Source organism: Benincasa hispida, chromosome 11, assembly GCF_027475165.1.
Source record: "Benincasa hispida cultivar pf3 chromosome 11, pf3_genome.v1.1, whole genome shotgun sequence".
Classification (NCBI taxonomy): domain Eukaryota; kingdom Viridiplantae; phylum Streptophyta; class Magnoliopsida; order Cucurbitales; family Cucurbitaceae; genus Benincasa; species Benincasa hispida.
The window spans coordinates 67,767,834-67,789,579 of NC_143488.1; the positions used below are offsets into that span (position 1 = coordinate 67,767,834).

Below are 21,746 nucleotides of genomic sequence, written 5' to 3' on the forward strand. Positions count from 1 at the left end.
AACGACATGGATAACAATAAATCAGACCTATCTCTAGAACACCAAACCAAAGTTAGTCTTAGAGAAGAATTGATTTTAAGTATAAGAACAATGGTGAGGCAGCGAATGATGTAACCTTAAAAATATATCTATTCTAAAAAATTTAAATATTAAAAACGTATATTTTCAAAGATCAAATGTACAAATTCTTCAAATTTCAATAACTAAAAATGTAGTTTATTAAAAATAAAATTTAAAAAAAAAAACTATCATATTTTAAAATTTTGATTTCATTTGAGATTTAATTTAACTCATCTTTATCTTATTTTAACCAATTTGATTTTTTCTTTTTTTTTTTTTTTTTTGGGTACTGCCCATATTTTTTAATACAACTATTGACAAATATAATCATTTTAGACTTATATGACATATAAAAATCAGTTGAATTAACTTATACAAACGAGATCTAAATCAAACCATCAAATCTTAAGATAAATAAACATTCGTTGATGTCCTACGCCAAAATGTCAAACTTCAATGTACTAAAAAATATCAACTTTTTTGTCATTTGAAAACATTTTTTAAAACAAAGATGGTTGCAAAATACTCAATAAACAATTCCCAACATGAAATTCATTTTCTTTCAAAACTTTCGTAAATATAAACATAAATCATTTTAAAACTTTCAGTAAAAACCGTAGCACCTTGCTACAAAAACTTTCAATAAAAATATACAATACACTTTCAGTTGATCCCCTTATCACATCAAACATGTTTTCTAACAGAGAATACTTAAAACATCCAAAGCAATTTCAATTAGATTCAAATGGTACAAATTACAAAACATACTTTCAAACATTCATCAAATTACATATTTGTGAAATTTATGTTTTGGGAGGGATGTGGAAACTATTAATCTCGATTCGACAAGTTACCGTTTTCAATTTGAAAATTCATTTCCTTGAACAAATATCAACTTCTTAGAAAGCCTAAGAGCAAACACAATTTTTAGGTGTAGGAGCTCACTTCAAAACCTTGATCCACACTGAGATAATGTTCCAGAGGAACATTCTTACTCCAAAATCCACTATAAACCAACCATAGACTTTAATCGACTAGTATGGATTAGTCCAAAAATACAAACAACAAGAATTTACATTATAAATTGATCTAAACAATTCAGAACATGATAATATTGATATAACTTTAATCAAATACTTCAAACTTTATGCAAACACAACCACAAATGCATTCAAAGGGTTCATAATATAATTTGAACACTTAATTCAATTCGAAAATGAAACTAAAGCAACAATCCTTACTGAATCTTACTAAAAATGCTTCAAACCATACTAGTTAGTGTTCAAAAGCATCTGAACTTGCAATTTTGATCTTTAAACATTATGGGTACACTAATTTGAAGGCAATCAAAGTGTGGGTAATAATTAAAAGCTTACCCTTAAGCCATCAAGAATGTGATGCAGATTTATGGGTGAACGCCAAACCATTGTCGCTATCTTACGTCATGGGGTGTTTCAAATAATAAGTCTCAGGCAAGACTAGGGATTTCTTGAGAAATGACACAGTTGACCTATTTCGGAGGTCCAAAATGAAAAATACCTTACTTTAAAAAAAAAAAAAAGCAATGGTAAATTAACCTTCTACTGACATCGTGACCACGTGAAGTTATGGTTTTCCCTTCCTTTCTTGATCTTTTTTTCTTTTTCTTCTTATTCACGCCTCCTCATCTGGCGTGCCTTATTCTTCTTCTTCAGCATGGCAAGTCCACACGAGCAGCTCCGGTGCAACCAATTTCATTTTGTGTACAAGAGTAAGATCACAAAGAAAAGATGAGAGTGTGAGAAAACGAGATAACGAGACAATATGAGAGTTGAAAGTGATCTGCGAGGGATGAGAGCGCTGTGAAAGAAGGAAGAGATGGAGCGAGAGAGCGAGGATGCAAGGATGCGAGAGAAGTCATTCCGCGTGCACGGGGAATTCATTTTGGTCATTTTACCTAAATTTGACGTCAGCAAATAATCACGAAATCTCGTTTTAAAAAAAAAAAACGAGTAAATCTCATATTTCTCTCTCCCAATATGGGTCATCCATACAAAAATCCAACTTTCTTGCATCTGAAATTGTTGGCTCCAACTTGACTCCATAGTCAATTAATAAATAAATTTTTAATGTTATAATGTTACATTTTGTTAATTCTACGATAGCAAAGAAAATGCCATTAAAAACTAATAAATAAAGGGAAACGGGATAATATAGCAAAATTTTAGGTTTTGTTTGGATATCGGCATAATTCATAATTAATAAGATTTTTGGCAAACCACATCTATGGTAAGTGTAGATTGATCATTGTGTTCCAAAAATACCCTCAAAACATAATCTTTCACCCAAATTTAATTACATTACATTTTTTTTTAGAAAAAATATTTATGTATCCAAATTTGATATTATAGTTTTCAAAATCCCTTCATTCTCAATTCTCTTTCTTCTCTTGCTTTCCTCCTTATTTTCCGTCTTCTCCCCCATCACACGTAACACACATTCTGTCTGAAACCAAGACCCACCACCACAAGTAAGATCGAGGATTGTATTTACCTTTAGATTCTAACGCCTCAGAGTTTCTTTCTAAACTCATACCTCATTGCTTGTCGTTTTTCTTTAATTTCCTATAGATTTTTCTTAATTTCTCTTTTAGGTTGTTGACTAAAAAGTTTGAGATTTTTTCAATTTTTTTGCCCTTTAATCTTGTGATTTTGTTTCAACATGAATGTAAGGCGGTTTCACAAGTCCATGATTTCTTTTCCTCTTTTGGTTCATATTTTAATTTTTCAAGAAAGTACATTATGCATCTTTTTTAGGAGTTTATAATATTTTAAAATCATAAATGGTTGGTTTGAATATCCAAAAACTTTGTAATTTTACTTATACTTTTAAATTTTTGTTTTTAACTCTTATGCTTTTATTTGCACTTTCTAATACACATTAAGTTTAAATATACTTTTAAAATATAGTTTAGGATTTTTTTTTGGCAAAGTTAAATCTAATTTAAGTATATAGAGTATTTGTTGTAACAACTCTGCATTTCTTATATGTTTTAGATTTTGTAATATTTCTACACTGTATTTGTTATATTTTATAGAGTTTGTACAATATATTCCTTATCGATTACCTTTGAATAACATTAATTTTCAAGTAATTGTGTTTTTTAAAATAATCAATTGCAAATTATATGCAAATAATTTAAGTTAAAAGCATACTTCTTTTTTTTTAAAAAAAAAATAGTTGATTTCTATTTCATGCCTAGTGGTAAACATGATCGATTTAAAATTTCTAATAATTGAGTTAAATAATTTTTTAATATTATGTATGTTTTATTTTTTTCCATTTTAATAGTAACGAAATCTAGGTAACTAGGATTTGATTTTATCTCATAACTTGAATTACTAATAAGTAAGATTTGATAAGATTATTTTGATCCATTGAAAATTTGAAATAAATAATTCAGACAAGTTTTTTGCCATTTATCTAATTTCGAATTTTTTTTGTCATTTATTAAAATGAAACTTACTATTTGTTATTTCTTTTGTTAGCCCATAAATAAACTCTTTTTTTTTTTCCTCTCTTGTTAACCCATTTCTCACCGTGCAGTAAATGATAGGTTGGTTCTCAAGAAACGCAGCCCAAATTTGCCAAGCCCTCTAGCAAAAGCCTGACCCATTTCAAATTTGGGCCGGAATTACTGCAGGCCCAAATAGAAAAAATTTAAGAATACAGGGGCATTCCGAGAATTGAACTCGGGACCTCTCGCACCCTAAGCGAGAATCATACCACTAGACCAAATGCCCTTTTGTTGGTAACACAACGCATTTACAATTATTTAATATATAACAAAATATTTATGACGTCCCTTATTATTTATCTTTTCATTCAATATTAATATATTGTGTAAATAGTCGTATCTCAACCTCTCAAAAGTTATCACGGACAAATAGCCAATGGAAAGGATAATATTCTGCTCAATTATATTACAAAAGGTAAAGAATTTGACCTAACAAAAAAACATGATTAAATTGAAAACTTGGTTTCTGGAAAATTTTAAAATTTAATTCTTAATTTATAATTAGATTTTAGATTATATATTTTAATAAAAAAAAATATTCATAAATATTTTCTAGGGTATGAATGGTTGATGCCAAAATTCGTATAGAGAACAAGAGATTTACCTTCACGTGACATAGGATAAATTTGTTTTATAGAGGAAAGAACGTGATCTAAAAAATGGAAAGATATACACACCTGTGTGGTGTTTGCTACATACTCTTTGATGTTTTAAGTCAAATAGTGGATCGGCATAGCAAGTTAATAGCTTGTGAATGGAGAATGAACTTACATCTCTCCACATACTATCATGATATTTTCATAAGAGTAACTGACCTAGGTTGTCTCAATAGAGTTTCAAAATCGCTTTGGGATAAGTCTTCAACTCACCAGGTTGAGGGGCATACTCTATTTCTCATTTAGCTAGGCCAAGGTCGAGCACCTTCCCTTAAGCCTATTTTGGTCTGATGATGTTTTAGGTTGGTGCATGTATAGGACTTGCCTCATTAACTATTTCACATTGATTTGGGCCTTGACCCGAGCTAACCATCTCCTAGGGGTGTTCATGAGTTGGGTTGGATTGGGTTGAAATACTTTTTTGACTCAACCCAATTGTTCGGATTGTAAATTTTTCAACCAACGTTTATTAAAAAATGAACCCAACCCAACCATGAAATATTTGGGTTGGGTTGGTTCGGGTTGATCGGATTATTTATTTAAAATTTTGTTCTAAAAGGAAGTAAAACGTAAATATGTAAAAATCGAATTTGATTATTTTCATATATTGAATTAAGATTAACAACTCAATTTCAATTTATATAGTGAAATTTTAAAGTGTAAAGAAACTACTTTTAAAAGTTGTTAAATAATAAATTATTCAAAAAATATTGAAATTAAATAAAACTAAAATTAATATATGTATAAATAATTGTTTTATAAGTAATAAAAAATATATTTTAAAGTTAATAATAAACTCGGGTTGGTTTGGATTATATTAGGTGAACCATGAATCAACCCAACTCATAAAATTTTCATTTATTTAAACTTAATCCAACCCAAATGAGTTGATAACCCAACCCAAACCGTACAGGTTGGATTGGTTTGATCAATTTTTTCGGGTCATAAGGTTTTTTGAACACCCCTACCATCTCCCATTTTAAGCTTCGGATGCTTTTTTTTTTTTTTTCAAATCTTGTTATTTCTCGGGCTCATTGTTTTTGTCTCTACTATATTTTATTATACTTTTCGGTCCAAAATCATTTGTAACGAAAACTATATTTATAAAGATTTTATCAAACCATCATAGAAACTATTTATAATTTTTTTTTTTTCAATTATAGAGACTAAATTATAATTTTCTTCCAACCATGAAAATAAAAATTGTAATTTAACCCTCAAACATTTAATCTATTTGCTCTGACACATCACTAAAACTCAAATCAAGTGAGAGAATAATTTTCTAAAAAGAGTTGCCCTTGTACCTACAATATGGGGGCAAAACAGTAATTTACGATAAAAAGAAAAAAAAAGAACCTAAAGATATGGATTCATATTCACTTGTGACCACATCCTCCAATATTCCTCCAAAGGGAGTCCACTTCCACTCAAACTTATTCTTTGTTAATTATTATTTTTTTTTTTTCCTTTTGGCTTTCACTCATTCCTTGTTGTTTCATTTCCACCACAACTCTCTCCTCTTCCATTGTTTTTATATCCCAAACTTATACTCCTTTTTTCTCCCTTTCTTTCACTCTTATTTTCTTTCTCCCTCTCTTCCATGGCTATGAACACAAATACTTTATGTCTAGTTTCAACCATGGATCGCCTTTGGTACCACCAAATCATTCTTTGGTCAGATCCATTGAGTTCCCATATTCCCAATTTTCTCAACACATCATCTTTTCATTTCACAAACTTCCCTTCTTCCCCTTCTCCCTCCCCTCTCCCATTCTCACCTCTAATGGATCAATCAATTCTTCCCTCCTCTTCGCCGTCCCCTTCGGTTTCCTCCGACAACATCTCCCTCGTCTCACAGGTAACCCTCGATCTCTCCTTCATCCTGTTGCGATACATCATTAAGTTCATCTTGATTAAGTTATGATATATCCAACAAGTTATTTGTTTCAAGCTTAAAAAATCAACGTTATTAATAAGTCCGACAATGATTTTCAATATTAATTAAGGAGAAAATGAATGACGAGACTGTAAACGTATATATCACGTCAAAAACAGTTTATGTTTGGTTTTAACAGGATTACTATAGTAATGATGAAGACAAAAACAAACAAGATGGGAAGAAAGAGCCAAGTGAAGAAAGTCTCAACAATCTCAAACTTTCAGGTTCAATATAAAATCAAAATTTTTATAACGAACATCATAATTAAGCTTTGGAAACTCAATTGAGTTACATATAATTTATGTTATATATTGATAAGAACTCTTGTGTGTAGTGGGAACAAAATTGAACAAATCTACAAGTTGTAAAAGCTTGGGGGAGTTGGAACTTGAAGAAGTTAAAGGGTTTATGGACTTAGGGTTTGAATTTAAGAAAGAAAATTTGAGCCCTCGAATGGTGAAGTTGCTACCTGGCTTACAAAGGCTTAGAACTGATCAAATAAACAAACAAAATCTCGAAGAAGAAGACGACGGCGACGACGACGACGACGAAAATGATGATGATAAGAAGAGAGATATAGCAAGACCATATCTTTCAGAGGCATGGACAATAAAAAGATCAAATTCTCCTCTTTTAAATCTAAGGATGCCAAAGGTTTCTTCAACCTCTGACATGAAGAAACACCTCAAGTCTTGGGCTAAAACTGTTGCATTTGAAATTCAATAAAATTCTTTTTTATTTTCAAACAATTCTTTTTTTTTTTCTTCAACATATATACACAGTAATAGTATAATTTACAAGTTATCCTTTCACAGTTTTGAAGAGGATTTCCCCCCTTTTTTATTCAAAAAAAAAAAAAAACAACAAACAAACAATAATTATACAAACAAGCCAATTTTGAATATAATTTTGGTCCCCATAGTCAAATGTTTTTGGCACATTTTTTTTAGTTCAACCATGATAGCAATTCTTATGAATTATGTACAGATGGATTTATCTTTCACTTTTGCTATTTTGTTATTACAACCTAAAATGTTGTAAAAAAGAATAAATGAAAAAAACTGTACTTTGTGTATATAATTTAATCATTTTGGTCTCCCAAGTTTGTTCAATTTTAATCCCCTTTCAGTTGTCTAATTTTAGCCATTGTACTTTTTATTATTGTAAGTTCAATATATCATAAAGTTAGTCTTTCAAAGTTAACTTTTATTGAAATTGGTTAATTAATAATAATAAGAATAATTTTCATACAAAGGAATACAATGTATGAATATGCTTTCAAAATTTATAGTAAAAATGTTAATAGATAAGAAAAAAATTCGTATTAAAAGTACAAAAACTAAAAGTGAACAACTGAAACTACATAAATTAAAAATTAGACAAACTTCAAAATATATAGACCGTATTTCAATTTTTTTTCTTTCACTTATTTTTTTAATAGAAATAAAAAGAGAGAGTGAAAGGATAAATTGTAGTGTTGTAAGACAAGTGAATAATAAATGAAAGGGAAAAGGCCAATAATCAAGTTGAAGTTTATATGTATGTAAAGATTCCCAATGTCACTGTTGATTGAGTTTTTGTCACAAAATGATGAAGTGGAAGTTCATTTTTTCCTTTGCTTGTAAATGGGTCACACTTTTATAAATGGTCATATTTTTTTCAAATTAATCATTTAAGTTATCCAAGTGTACATGATGTATAAATATTGACATTTATCATTCTTTTTAGTACGATTGCAAGAATGAATAATCGAATATTCAACTTCTAAAGAGAAAGGACATGTTAATTACTGCAAAGTTAAAATCATTTTATCATTGACATTTATCAAACTTTCGTTGAATATTATTCTAGTCGAACAACATAATTAAGCTAAAGTATTTGTTTTGAAACACAAATTCATAATATTTATAAGCTTACATTATTTCGTTTAGAATCGTACTAAAAGTTAACTTATATTGAGAATTAGAGTCGACTATGCCTTTTCAAACTTCGTTGATTTTATTTTTCTGTTCAAGGATGGAATGGGAGGGGGGAAGGATTTTTTACATTAAGGAAAAAAAAAACCTTCTTTAGGCCCTATATTTCAAAAATGTTTTTAAATTTGAATTTTTTCAATAAAGACTTTTAGTATTATTTTTGGACAAATTTACCATTTTTTATTATTTTTATTCTCGATTTTTATATATATTTCCCTATTTTCAAACTTTCTAAAATACATTTATTATGGAGAGAGAATATTCATTTAATATAATTTTTTTCCTCCATATTTTCAAATGGAGAGAGAAACTGCATTTAATGATTTTTTTTTCTATTTTGGTTTTGGTTTCACTTTTTTTTTTTTTGCCGATTCATGGTTATTTAAAATATATCTAAGAACATTTTGTTAGGTATTTGAAAATATTTTAACCAATATGTGAAATATACCACAATATATAAATTCAATATTTAACATAAATCACCATATAATGCATTTATTATGAAGAGAGAAAATGCATTTAATATAAAATGCATTTGATATTTTTTTTTTCCATTTTCATTTGGAGCGAGAAAATGTCTTCTAATATGATTTTATTTTCTATTTTGTTTTTTATGTTGATTTTTGTTATTATGTGAAATGTTTCATTGTTTGTTCACTTCTACATGTAATATATTCCGTTTTTTATGTGGAAACATTCTAAAAATATATATGAAATATATTTGATAACTACTCAAATATTCATGGTTATATTTAAATATACCTTAGAACATATATACAAATGTGTATATATCATATATCATAAATTCTAAGTAGTCAAAAATCAAAGGAAAAAAATATCTACATAGTATATAAATCATAGATGGACTTGATGTTCAACATAAAATATATATATATATATCACAAACAAGAAATCTAAATACAAAAATCATCATCATTTATATAAAATTATATATATCACAATATATATATCATCATCGTTTATATTAAACCCCCACCATCGACCGAATTTTCTTGCCTAGCTCCATCAACTAACCCTGCCTAAGTCCGCACGCAGATCTGCTCGGGCCCTATGCCGGAAGCTTTGCCACATCATCTGTTTGCTCACGCTCGGTGCCGAAAATTTTGCCACGTCGTCCATTTGCCGTCAACTGGATCTGCCCGAGTCCGCGTCGGATTTGCCCGCGCTCAATGCCGGAAGCTTCGCCTCGCACCATGCCATCTCACACCATTCATCTACAACCACGTTGTCGTCTGCTCGAACCATCGTCAGAGATTCTCTCTCCCCACGTTGTCGTTTACCGCCTGCAATTCACACCGCTGGAAGGAGAAAGGAGAGGGGGGAGGGTTGGAGGAAGAAATGAGTGTGAATTATGGGAGAGAGAATATATGAAATATATTATTGGGGAGAAAGAATATATGCATGAGAGAGAATATGCATAGGAGAGAGAGTATGTATGGGGGAGAGAGAAATAAATAAATAAATAAAACGTAGGTGAAGGTTAAATTGTAAATAACTACTGATACTAGTGAAAATAAGGAGGCCAATAGGTCTTTTTATAAAAAATGAAATGTTCAAGACATTAACTAATATGTGTCTATTCTTTAGGATTTTTATGTAGAAATCCCCCAAGAAAAGAGAGTAGGCTAGCCCTCATAAAAGACTTACATCCCTTAAAATGGGCCTCTTTAGTTGGAAAGCCCGAGCCTTGGGAATAACGAGTCTCATTGGGTGTTGAATCTATTTTTCACTTGATGAGATAAATAGCAAATTTTAAAATTTCATTTGGAAAAGTAGCAAAAAAATTTAAAAAACGTAAAAATAGCAAAACAATTTTTTAAAATAAAAAATATTAATTAGAAAATATCCAAATTACCCATTCACACTAAACCTGATTAAATCATATATCACAAACAAAATAAAATCCAAAGAAGTTAATTCAATGCAAATACACTGTAATTAGGGGTGGAAACGGTTCGGTTTGGTGGTCAAACCGAACCTAACCGAATTTTTTAAAATGTGAAACCGAACCAAACCACGTATATGTGGTTCGGTTCGGTTTCAAATTCGGTTTTGACATTTTAAAAAAATCCATGTCATATTCTTTTTTAATTAAAAAGCAGTTCGGTTTGGTTCGGTTTTAAATTCAATTTTGTTCTTTAAATTAAAAGCGGTTCGGTTTTAAATTCGGATTTACTCTTTTTTAAATATATAAATAAATAAATAAATATATTAGTTAAAAACGGTTCGGTTCGGTTTTGAAATTCGATTTTCAAAAGTGAAACCGAATCGAACCAAATTAATTCGGTTTTAAAATTTCTTCAAATCAGATCGAACCGCATTTTTCGGTTTCACTAAGTTTTTGGTTCGGTTCGGTTCGATTTTTAGAAATGGTTCAGTTTTTGCGGTTTGAATGACCACCTATTGCATTACATTAAACCAGATGTCGTCCAACATCCTTTGTTAGATAGCAACCAAAATTACCACCAAATTAAACTCTAAAACAATCCTTAATTTAATTTGAAGCCAATCATGTCATAGAAAAACCAAAACTTTAACAAAAACCTACAACAAAAGCTCCCGATAATCACCTAAATATCACCTAAACACTGATGACCAACTCTTCTTACGACCCCAATGGCAGCAATAGTGATGGTGTCTGGTAATTAATGGTGGAAAAGAAATCTAAAGAATGAGAGAGGAAATGAGAAAAAGAGAGTGAATGATATAGGAAGATCCATGGCACTTATCGAAGCAAACTTTCGCGATGACTGCAGTTTCAACAAAAACGATGACGTGTGGTGGACTGCATTCTAACAGAATGACATGGATACTGGTGTGAAGCAAAGAGTGTTGCTCTTCATGCGAAGGAGGGGTGGGGGGAGGGGGGAGGGCTTTGTGCAGTGGTTAGGATAACTAGATTTTTTTTCTCCAATTTGTTTAACTTTATTTTATTTTTTTATATATTATTTTAACTTTAAAAACTTATTTAAATATGTTTATATAATAATAATAATAATAATTTCTCTTTTCCATCTTAAATTCCCAATATATCGATATCTTCTAGATAATCTTTCCAATAAACTCAATTTTGATTCTAAAAATTTTAAATTAAAATAAATACATTAGACTTCCAAAATTATGAAACTTACATTCAAAATCTCCAATTCAAAATAATAAAAACTAAAATATTTTAATTTAATCTATTAAAGTCAAATTAAGCCATATTTTGATTTTATCGAGCCCACACTTATTTCAAAGACAAAATCCATAATTAAATTTGAATTGATTAAAAATAACCATTTTTTTTAAAGGTTATGAGTGTTGCATAAAACCTCATAACTTACATTAGCACTGTATGTGTAAAGGTAAATTAGTTAAATCTAATCACTTTATATTACTATTATACTGTGTTTGTAAATGTATATTAGCTAATTACCATATTATATTGATAGAGTTTTAAGAAGATGCAATATAGCGTTATAATTAGTAATCATGAAAAATGATGGTTAAAGTCTTTATAACTTCACACTACAACTACACTATATGTGTAAATATATGATAGTTAAATTTCATAACTTCATATTAATATAATATTAAATAAGACATGATAAGAATACAAACGAATACATTGGAAAAAAATGAAAACAAATAAATAACAATATGTATAAATAAATGAAAAAATGATTTAGATAAATATTAAGAAAAGAAAGATACATATGAGATATTTGAGGAGAAAAATTAGGAGGGATTATTTGTTTAAATAGAAAAATATATTAATCAAATTCGAAGATTTATTTGAAGAGAGATATTTGGGGAGAAAGCTAGGAAGGATTATTTGTTTAAATGCAAAAATATATTCGTTTTTTGGTTTTTATTTAATCTGATTATGATGAAAACTAATAACCCAATAGTTAATAATTATACTGTATATATAAATGTTAATAACTCAGTTTTCAACAATTACACTGTATAACTATAGATCAGATTGATGGCAAATAAGGAATTAGAAAAAGTCAGAACACGTGATCCACAAGTGATTTGCTAAAATTCTTATTAAATTTTTCGAATTGAAACCTAAAATTATGCTATATACTCCAGTTTTTACTCCATTTTTTAAGGACTCACAAGAGAAATAGCTAATTTTAAAGTTTCATTTGAAAAAATGGCAAAAAGATTTCAAAATTATAAAAAAAAAAAATCAATTTATATAATAGAAAATACTAATTATTAAATGACAAAACTACCCTAAAACAACAAAATTAAGTACAAACGATAATGCAAAGATACACTGCTTCAAAAACAACTCGAATACCACAAATACTCTCTACCTAAACACTCTAGAACCATGAGTACACAGTATCTAAACATTCCAGAAGCAAAAATTAAAAATCACCTAGTATGATCTTTTACACTTCTGATTATCTATAGAATGCGTGTATGTCAGAAGATGACGACCAGACAGTGGGGTTCATTAGAAACTTATGGATGTCCATGGCAATGGACTTCCTTTAAGGTGAGAAAGAGCAAAGTTGATTTAGCAGTAGGAGTCATTAGAAACTTATGGATATCTATGATGATGAACTTCCCTCAAGTTGACAAAAAGCAAAGTTGATTGTACCAGTGAAGTTATTGTTTACAATTGAATATTTGAAGAAATTGCAACTTCCGAATGATGTGACTATTGGAAATATGATTACATTTGACACTAAACTAGTTGCAAGGAGTTTCATCATTTTCATTCCATGTGACCATTTTTCTCATTGGATCTTGAAAGCCAACTTTAAACACTATCAATACCAAAATGTCATTGTTGAAAATGATGTTTAAAGTAGAAACAAAAGCAGGATATATGTGTGCGAGCGAAAAAGTTCGGTGATCTAGCAAGGGTGGTCGTCAAAAGCTAGTCAAGACGATGAAATTCAAGAAAGGTTGCTGAGATTGATAGTGAAAAAAAAAGATTTTGGGGACGACTAAGTGAAGAAGATGAGTAAGGTGAGATTTAGGGTTTTTTTAATCTTATTTTAATAATAATAATAATGATAATGATAGTAATAATAATATTAATATTAATAACTGAATAATATATATATACACATGTTTCAAACATTTAAAGTTTAATTCCCATTTATATGTTTTTTTTAAGTACACCAAGCCATTTTTACGTGTTTCTATATGAAATATTGAAAACATCGAAAATATGAAAAAAAATCAAACTAATTTGATAACAATATGTATAAAATAATGAAAAAAAATATTTAGATACAATTGAATTTGTAACAAACATTTAAGCAAATAGAAAGTTAGTTAGATAAAATCAAATTTGATGATAAAAAATAAGTTCAAAAATAAATGGGAGAGAAAATCAGGAAATTTTTGTTTATTGTGATTAATTCAATAAGTAGTTAAATAAATCTAATTTGATAATAAAATATAAATTCAAATATAATTTGGGGAGAAAAATCATGAAGGAAGTTCATTTATTTATAATTACACTGTATTTATAATTTCATTTTCATTTAAGCTTCAACAATTTCACTGTATTTATAACTCCATCAACCATAAAACCTACGAAAGAAACCTTACTTGTTGCAGAGAACATCAAGAATGCAAAAGTGAATGCTTATTTAACATAATAAGATGATAATAAAGAAAAGATGATTAAAAAATAAAAAATGATTAAATTTAAATGAAATATACAGTTTGTTAGAAGATAATATGTATAAAATATTAAGTAAAATCCTAACCAGGATAAAAAAAATTTATTTTGAATTTAAAATGATAAAAAAACCAATAAAATAATGTAAAACATAAAGATAGATTATAAATTAAAATCAAAATGGTGATAAACAAATTAAAGATTAATTAATTCTGAATATTTTCGAAAAGTGGTTAAATCAAATCAAAACAGATATAAAACCGTTAATTCAAATTTTAAACTGAGAGAAAAATTCGACAGATTTATCTCTTGAATTCATTAGGTTGAAGTCTCATAACCGACGATTCCATTATATGTATTTCTATTGAGAGTTGATACACGATCTTCTAACAAACGATTCTATCTACATTATATTCCTATTGAGAATTTATACACGGTAGAACAATTATACAGTATTTGAAAAAACTGTTAATCGACCATACCAGGGGAAATTTGGGGACAAAAAAAATATATGTCATGTGCGTGGTGTCACGGTCGTACTTCTCCAACCGTGCGACACCATGATTCACCCGTGATCATGATCAGCCTTAAGGGATGCTCAAGCCCCAATTCACATTTTGCTCGACTCTTTGAAGCTTCGTCAGACCTTAGGCGAGGTTATTCTATCCTCAATTGAACTGAACTCATGTGGAACTGAACTTCACTCGACCATACACGTCGCCCGTACGTGTATTTTCCCTCATGTGCAACTCCTAGCCGACTTACCTCTACTCTAGGCCAAGTCCTGAGGCTTGACCTTGCCCATATATGAGGCTAAGTTCATCACAATACAACGCCGCATCTCTTTCCGCCATCTTGGTTCCCAATAACACGTCTTCCATACTTCTACATCGCTTCAAAACTCCACGGGGATGAATTCTGGCCCTTCGTTGGGCCAAAACAAGCTTATAACCCTTTATTGGGGCTTACCGGGTGATTCAGACACTTATCGAGGCTTTCCAGGACATAACAATGCTTGTCGGGATCTATCGGCCTACTTTGGCACTTAACGGGCTTCTATCAGCCTAATGGTCACCTACCGAGCTTTACCGAGCCATTATACTGCTTATCGGGACAACTTGAACAAGTATAGGGCCACTAGAAACTATCGAGTCACACTGATGCCTTAGGATGCCATCCTCAGTGTCGAGATGTCATCAGCTTCCTTTCTCCTGATTGGGCACACTTATCGAGAACCATCATCAACCAACCCATGGAAAACAATCTAACTCGGGACTTCCCGGACATCCATCCATCTGAACATAATCGAGACTTAGGCCTTTCCGAGCTTTTGTCGAATCAAAATGGCATACTGGGTGCTACATTAAACCTCTGGCCCATTGGGAGCAATGCCCGCATACCCGTGCCGTCCTACACTGTCTATGAGATCACATTCTCAATGGAAGACACCCGAGACACTTGTCTTGTAACGCTCGCCCATGCCATGATATACGCATATGCCATGGGGTAGCTCAATTAGGCCACAGAGCCCAGAGGTGGTGGAGAGCTGACACCATGCCTCCCCCTATAGTGCATTTTGAACATTTTCCTATTTGCCACTAGCGAACTGTCACTCACCAACGTAGAGCGCTTGCCTAAACTCCGATTGACATGAAATTCGACGTGTTTGCATATCTTATCAATATACATCTAACTCTAGAGCCACTCGTTCAAACTCGCGACGGAACCTTACATTCTGAGGTCACGGCCTGGGGCCCCATCTGGCCCCCGCGGAGCTTGTCACCGACACCACCGATCACACAATTGCTTGTCTTTCTGCTTAATGTTCAACATGGCATGCTTATCCACTTATGTTGGGGTGTTGGATAATGCACCATCCTCCGATCGCATCACGACACTTCTATTGGCCCTCTGTCTTTGCCAGATGTGTCGACACTCACGTGTCGCCGTTGTACAGTTTGCACAAGTGGGGTCACAATCTACTATCTTAAAGTTAGATTGTGAAAAATGAAACACTTCTAAAAAAATCATATTGTTTTCATTTTTTGACAAAAATCAAAACATACCTTCGAGTTTGCTATTTCCTCCAATTTTCCTTTTCTTTTTTAAGCTACTTTAATCATATATATATAAGGGTAGATTTGTTAACTTCAGTGTAAGATTAGCTGATATCCGAGTTCTGACCGAGAACATTATTTTGTTACAAACTTCACACTTTGAGAATTGTTCGTTTGTTGGTTTGATTTTCTGTATTTACTTCATTTGTAAAAAATAAAAGAAAAAGTAGTTCAGATAATGAAAATGAAGGGTACCTATGAAAAATGATCTATTTTTTCTGTGTCATTGTCATATTTATAAAATAAATACATTGATTTATTTGAAATATAAGAGATTGATTTACCTTCAAGCATACGTTTCCATTTAAAAAATAATAAAATAAAAAAAATAATCTTAATGTGTGTGTGTTGGAAACGGCAGGGCCCTCAGAACGACGAACTGTAAACCGTCAAGGCACGGTGGTCAAGTGAAGAGCAAAACCTGCAAAACAGAAACTCGTTATAGGTTAAGTCACGGAGCTTGCTCTCTTTAAGACGTTTCGCGGCTCTGCCCAAGTGTGCAAGCAGGTTTAAAAATTACCATTTCATCCCCAGGATAAAATAGTCAAATGAAAACCGATCGGAAATGCACCGTTACCGATCAGAACATACATCCTTTCTAAACTCACTGCTCGGAAAGCTAAGATGGAGAAGGAGAGTTAAATGAAATGGGGTGTTATGAAAATGAAGTATGTGTCTTACGAACTGCTAAAGGCCTCGCTTTTCATAGGCCTTCAGCGTTGAAACGGGCCGTTTTAAAAATAATCAATGGACCGTTTTAAAAATGATCAACGGATCATTTTAAAATAATCAATGGACCGTTTTAAATATAAATTTGTACCCAATAATTCCCCATTTGGAAATTTAAACAAAACGAGAAGAGAGGAAAGATTTTCATCGAGCAGTTTCAGTATATACAACACTGTGCATAAGCAAAGGTGTCTTATGACTTGAACCTTTATATAGTGTAGATGATTCAGAATATACTAGAGTAACCCTTCGTTTTGAACTCTATCTCTAACAACATCTCATACAGAGTGTTGTTAGGGTATAGTACGAAAGCCCGTGCTTTTAAGGTATAGCACGTGAATCTCGGTTTAGTGAATGCTCTAGAGAGTTTACCTATAAACTCCATAGGAAGTGACCCTCACTTCCATATTCACACAGGTGAATCTATCAAGGGTACACTTATCATCAAGTATAGATCTCATTAATAACTGAGTTCAACCTTTCTTACGCTTCAGGATATCATGCTCAGACTTTAAGTCATAGGAATGAAACTCTGTGTTTGGTTTAGCATGATTCACTATATATCACTCATGATCAGTTATTATCCATTGAATCTATTTCTTGGGATCTTCAGTCTACAGGTTGGGTTTTCCTCACCGTGATTCATTTTTCGATAAGTATGAGTCCCATCCTTTCTGAGGTTCTGAAAACCCTTTCTTTGGCCAATCCTTTCGTCAAAGGATCTGCCACATTTTCATAAGTCCATATGTGATCCACTCTAACTGCACCAGTAGTGAGAAACTCTCTAATGGTACTGTGCATACGACGTATTTGATGTCTCTTTTCGTTGTAGTAACAGTTCTAAATTTTTGCGATTGTTGCAGTACTATCACAGTGGATCAATATGGCCAGTACCGGCTTTTCCCATAAGGGAATCTCTGATAACAGACTTCTAAGCCAGTCTGCTTATTCACTAGCTGTCGATAGTGCTATCATTTCTGACTCCATCGTAGATTGGGCTAAAATAGTATGTTTCTTGAACTTCCAAGAGACAACTCAACCAGTTATATTAAAGACATGGCCACTCGTAGCCTTTGAATCATCCGAAAGAGTGTTCTAATCAGCATTGTTGAACCCTTCCAGGACAGTGGGAAACTTTTGATAACGTAATCCTAGTTTTTGGGTTTTCTTAAAGTACCTCATGACCATTTCTATAGCATTCCAATGCTCTTTACTAGGTCTGCTTGTAAACTTGCAAAGTAGTCCTACAACATAAGCTATGTCAGGCCTAGTGCAGTCGGCAGTGTATCTAAGACTGCCTATGATGCTCGCATACTCAGATTCATTAACACTGTCACGAGTGTTCTTGAACAACTTGACACTAGGGTTATAAGAAGTACAAGCTGGTTTACACTCAAAGTAATTATATTTCTTTAGAATCTTTTCTATATAATGAGATTGAACTAAAGAAATTCCCTTTTCAGACCTATTTACTTTATGCCTAAGATTACACTGCCTTTTCCTAAGTCTTTCATCTTGAAGTTCGCACTCAATATTGATTTTACATCATTTATGACATGGAAGTTTGACCCAAAGATCAATAAATCATCTATATATAAACACAAGATAGTGCAGAGGTTATTATCAAACTTATGGTAGATGCATTTGTCACTTTCATTGACCTTGAAACCTTTAGATAGGATAAGGTTGTCAAATTTTTCATGTCATTGCTTAGGAGCTTGTTTTAGTCCATAGATAGATTTGTCTAATTTACACACCTTATTTTCTTGACCATGGACGACAAAACCCTCAAGTTGTTCCATGTAAATCTCTTCTTCAAGTTCACCATTTAGGAAAGTGATTTTTACATCCATCTGAAGTACTACGAGGTTATAAAGGGCAGCGAGAGAAAATAGGACACAGATAGAGGTAATTATAGTGACAGGGGAGAAGGTGTCAAAGAAATCTTCGTTTTCTCTCTGTCTAAAGCCCTTCGCTACTAACCTGGCTTTAAATTTGTCGACAGTCCCATCAGGTCTAAGTTTCCTCCTTAAGATCCATTTCCACTCTATTGCCTTACATCCTGGGGGTAGATCTACTAAATGCCAAGTTATATTTGACTCAAGTGCGTCCATATCATCATTTATGGCTTCTTGCCATAGGTTGGTATCTACTGAGGACAGGGCAACTTTTAGATCTTTTGGGTCTTCTTCTACATTGTAGGTCAGGAAGTCATTTCCGAAATCTTTGGTGGTTCTAACTCTTTTGCTTCTTCTAGGTTCGGTGTCAGTTTCCTCTCTAGGGTTAAGATTTCTAACTAGGGTTATACCACTTAAATCGGAGCCCCCACTATTCCTTGATTTAAAAGGAAATCTATCTTCAAAGAAGTTCGCATCATTTGACTCAATGATCACTTGGTTCACTAGATCATAGAACCTGTAGGCTTTACTATTTAAGACATAACCTATAAAGACACACTCGTAAGCTCTACAAGCCAACTTTCTCCTTTTTGGGTCAGGAATCCTTACAAAGGCTAAACAACCCCATGTTCTAAAGTAGGACAAGTTTAGTTTCTTATTCTTGAGAATTTCGTAAGGTGAAGTTTTATTTTTAGATTTCGGAATTCTATTTAGGACATGACACATGGTAAGCATTATTTCACCCCACCAATAAGATACGACTCCTGAACTAAGTAAAATAGTAACTACTAGCTCAGCTAAAGTTTTATTTTTCCTCTGGGATTTTTCGTTCATTTCAGGAGAATAAAGTGTGGTCTTTTCGTGTATTATTCCATGTGAGTTAAATAATTCATTAAAACTGTCTGAGTCATACTCAGTTCCCCTATCACTACGAAGTCTTTTAACTTTTCTATTAAACTGATTCTCTATTTCAGAAACAAAAAGTTTGAAGGCATCAAAAGCATCACTTTTTTTTTCAGTAGATATACAAAAGTAAATCAGAGCAGTCGTCAATAAAAGTTATGAAATATCTTTTACTGTTTTTAGTCAATATGCCATCAAATTCACAGACAACAGAATGAATCAAATCTAGAGGCTAAGAATTCCTAAGTACAGATTTATGTGGAGTTTTAGTAATTTTAGCTTGACTACAATACTCACATTTATCAAAATCATTCGTGGATTACTTAGGTATCATTTCCAGTCTAATCATGTTACTAATTAAATTATTATTCACATGACAAAGTCTAGCATGCTAAATATTCATAGAACATAGCATATACACAGAAGATTTCATTTTATTAAGGTCTAGATTTAATTTGAACATTCCCTTAGTTGCATACCCTTTCCCTACAAATACATTATTTTTGGTAAGGGTATATAGGTCTGCCCCTATAGTTTGAGTAAACCCGACTTTGTTGAGGAGATAGCTCGAAACCAAATTCTTTCATATCTTCGGTGTGTGCAGAATGTTTTTCAACGTGAGAGTCTTCCCAGAGGTATATTTCAGTTCCACCTCATCGGTTCCAGCAACTTTCGTAGAGTGGTGATCTCCCAACAAAATATTCTTATCCTTAGTTTCAGTACAAGTTTTAAATAGACTAAGATCATGACAGACATGGGGCACCATGCCAGTGTCTATCCACCACCCTTCACAACCACCAATCACATTTACTTTTGTGATCATGGCGACTAACGGTTCTTCTGTCAGGTTCGCCTGACCAGCAGGACGATGTCTGTTCCTACAGTTCTTAGCCATGTGCCCAGGTTTATTACAATTAAAGCAAAGAGGAATTGTACCGTTTCTCTTGAAGGGTGCTTTTATTTTTTCTGTTGGTTCTGGTTGCTGGAGCCACGATTCTGACATTTCCTCTTTGTCCCCTTAGGTTTTTGGTCAGGTTTTACCACGACAAAAGCAGGTTTCCTAGGTACTGCGTTCACCTCCTCCCTCTGGTCTTACTTCCGGGCTTCCTCCTCGATCCTTTACCAGGTTATAAGACTCTCCAAGGAGAACTTCTTGGTCTTATTCCTTAAAGTGTTCTTAAAATTCTTCCACAAGGGGGGCAGTTTATCAATAATAACAGCAACTTGGAATTGTTCGTTTAGAGGCATATCTTCAGTAATTATCTCGTAGGCTATCTTTTCGAGTTCATGGGATTGGGCCTCCACGGATTTGTCATCCGTCATCTGGAACTTGAGATAACGGCTAACCGCATATTTCTTTGACCCGGCCTCATCGGTGTCATACTTCTTTTGCAGGGCATCCCAGACCTCCTTCACTGTCTTCCTTGTACTGTAGTAGTCATACAAATCATCCGTCAAACCATTTAAAATGAAATTCTTACGTAGAAAGTCTTTTTCCTCCCAGTCAACAACTTCTTTTATATGTTGTTTAGTTGGTTCTTCTAAAGGGACGATCGGCTTAACGCTGGTACAAGCTTCGACAACCTTTTTTACGGTGAGGAAGAACAACATCTTTTGCTTCCACCGCTTGAAGTTCGCTCCTTCGAACCGAAATGGATAGTTAAGGTTAGATATCTCATTGTTGCTATTGAGGGCCATTAATGATGTGGAAACGTCTTAAAAGTTGAAAACGGCAGGGTCCTCAGAACGACGAACTGTAAACCGTCAAGACACGACGGTTAAGCGAAGAGCAAAACCTACAAAATAGAAAATCGTTATAGGCTGAGTCGCGGAGCTCGCTCTCTTTAAGAAATTTTGTGGCTCTCCCAAGTGTGCAAGTAGGTCTGAAAATTGCCACGTCATCCCCATGAAAAAACAACCAAATGAAAACCGATCAAAAATGCACCGTTACCGATCAGAACGTACACCCTTTCTAAACGCACTGCTCGGAAAGCAAAGATGGAGAAGGAGAGGAAAATAAAGTTGGGTATTATGAAAATGAATTATGTGTCTTACGAACTGCTAAAGGCCTCGCCTTTTATAGGCCTTCAGCGTCGAAATGGACCGTTTTAAAAATAATCAACGGTCCGTTTTAAATATAATCAATGGACTGTTTTAAATATAATTATGCACCCAACAGTGTGTATTTTTTATGTTTACTTTTCCAAACTTTTCATACAATAGATTTTAGAAAAAGAAAAATACCCTTTAAAA

The 21,746-nt window shown here is 32.4% G+C and overlaps 2 protein-coding genes and 1 non-coding gene across 3 annotated transcripts; 1 reads left to right on the forward strand and 2 right to left on the reverse strand.

Annotated features, from left to right (window-relative positions):
• Positions 1-3,770: 3,770 nt before the first annotated feature.
• Positions 3,771-3,842, reverse strand: TRNAP-AGG (transfer RNA proline (anticodon AGG)). Its single transcript has one exon. It is a non-coding gene; the product is annotated as a tRNA-Pro (tRNA).
• A 1,906-nt stretch (positions 3,843-5,748) lies between these two features.
• LOC120090009 (uncharacterized) lies at positions 5,749-7,028 on the forward strand. Its single transcript, XM_039047482.2, has 3 exons — positions 5,749-6,130; positions 6,348-6,435; positions 6,546-7,028. Exons 1-3 carry the CDS (start codon positions 5,873-5,875, stop codon positions 6,935-6,937), a joined length of 738 nt encoding a protein of 245 aa, XP_038903410.2. The 5' UTR covers positions 5,749-5,872; the 3' UTR covers positions 6,938-7,028.
• A 13,048-nt stretch (positions 7,029-20,076) lies between these two features.
• Positions 20,077-21,191, reverse strand: LOC150032827 (uncharacterized). The gene is made up of 2 exons (XM_090307039.1): positions 20,712-21,191; positions 20,077-20,379 (listed from the first exon to the last, which is right to left on the reverse strand). Exons 1-2 carry the CDS (start codon positions 21,189-21,191, stop codon positions 20,077-20,079), a joined length of 783 nt encoding a protein of 260 aa, XP_090163165.1.
• Positions 21,192-21,746: the final 555 nt, after the last annotated feature.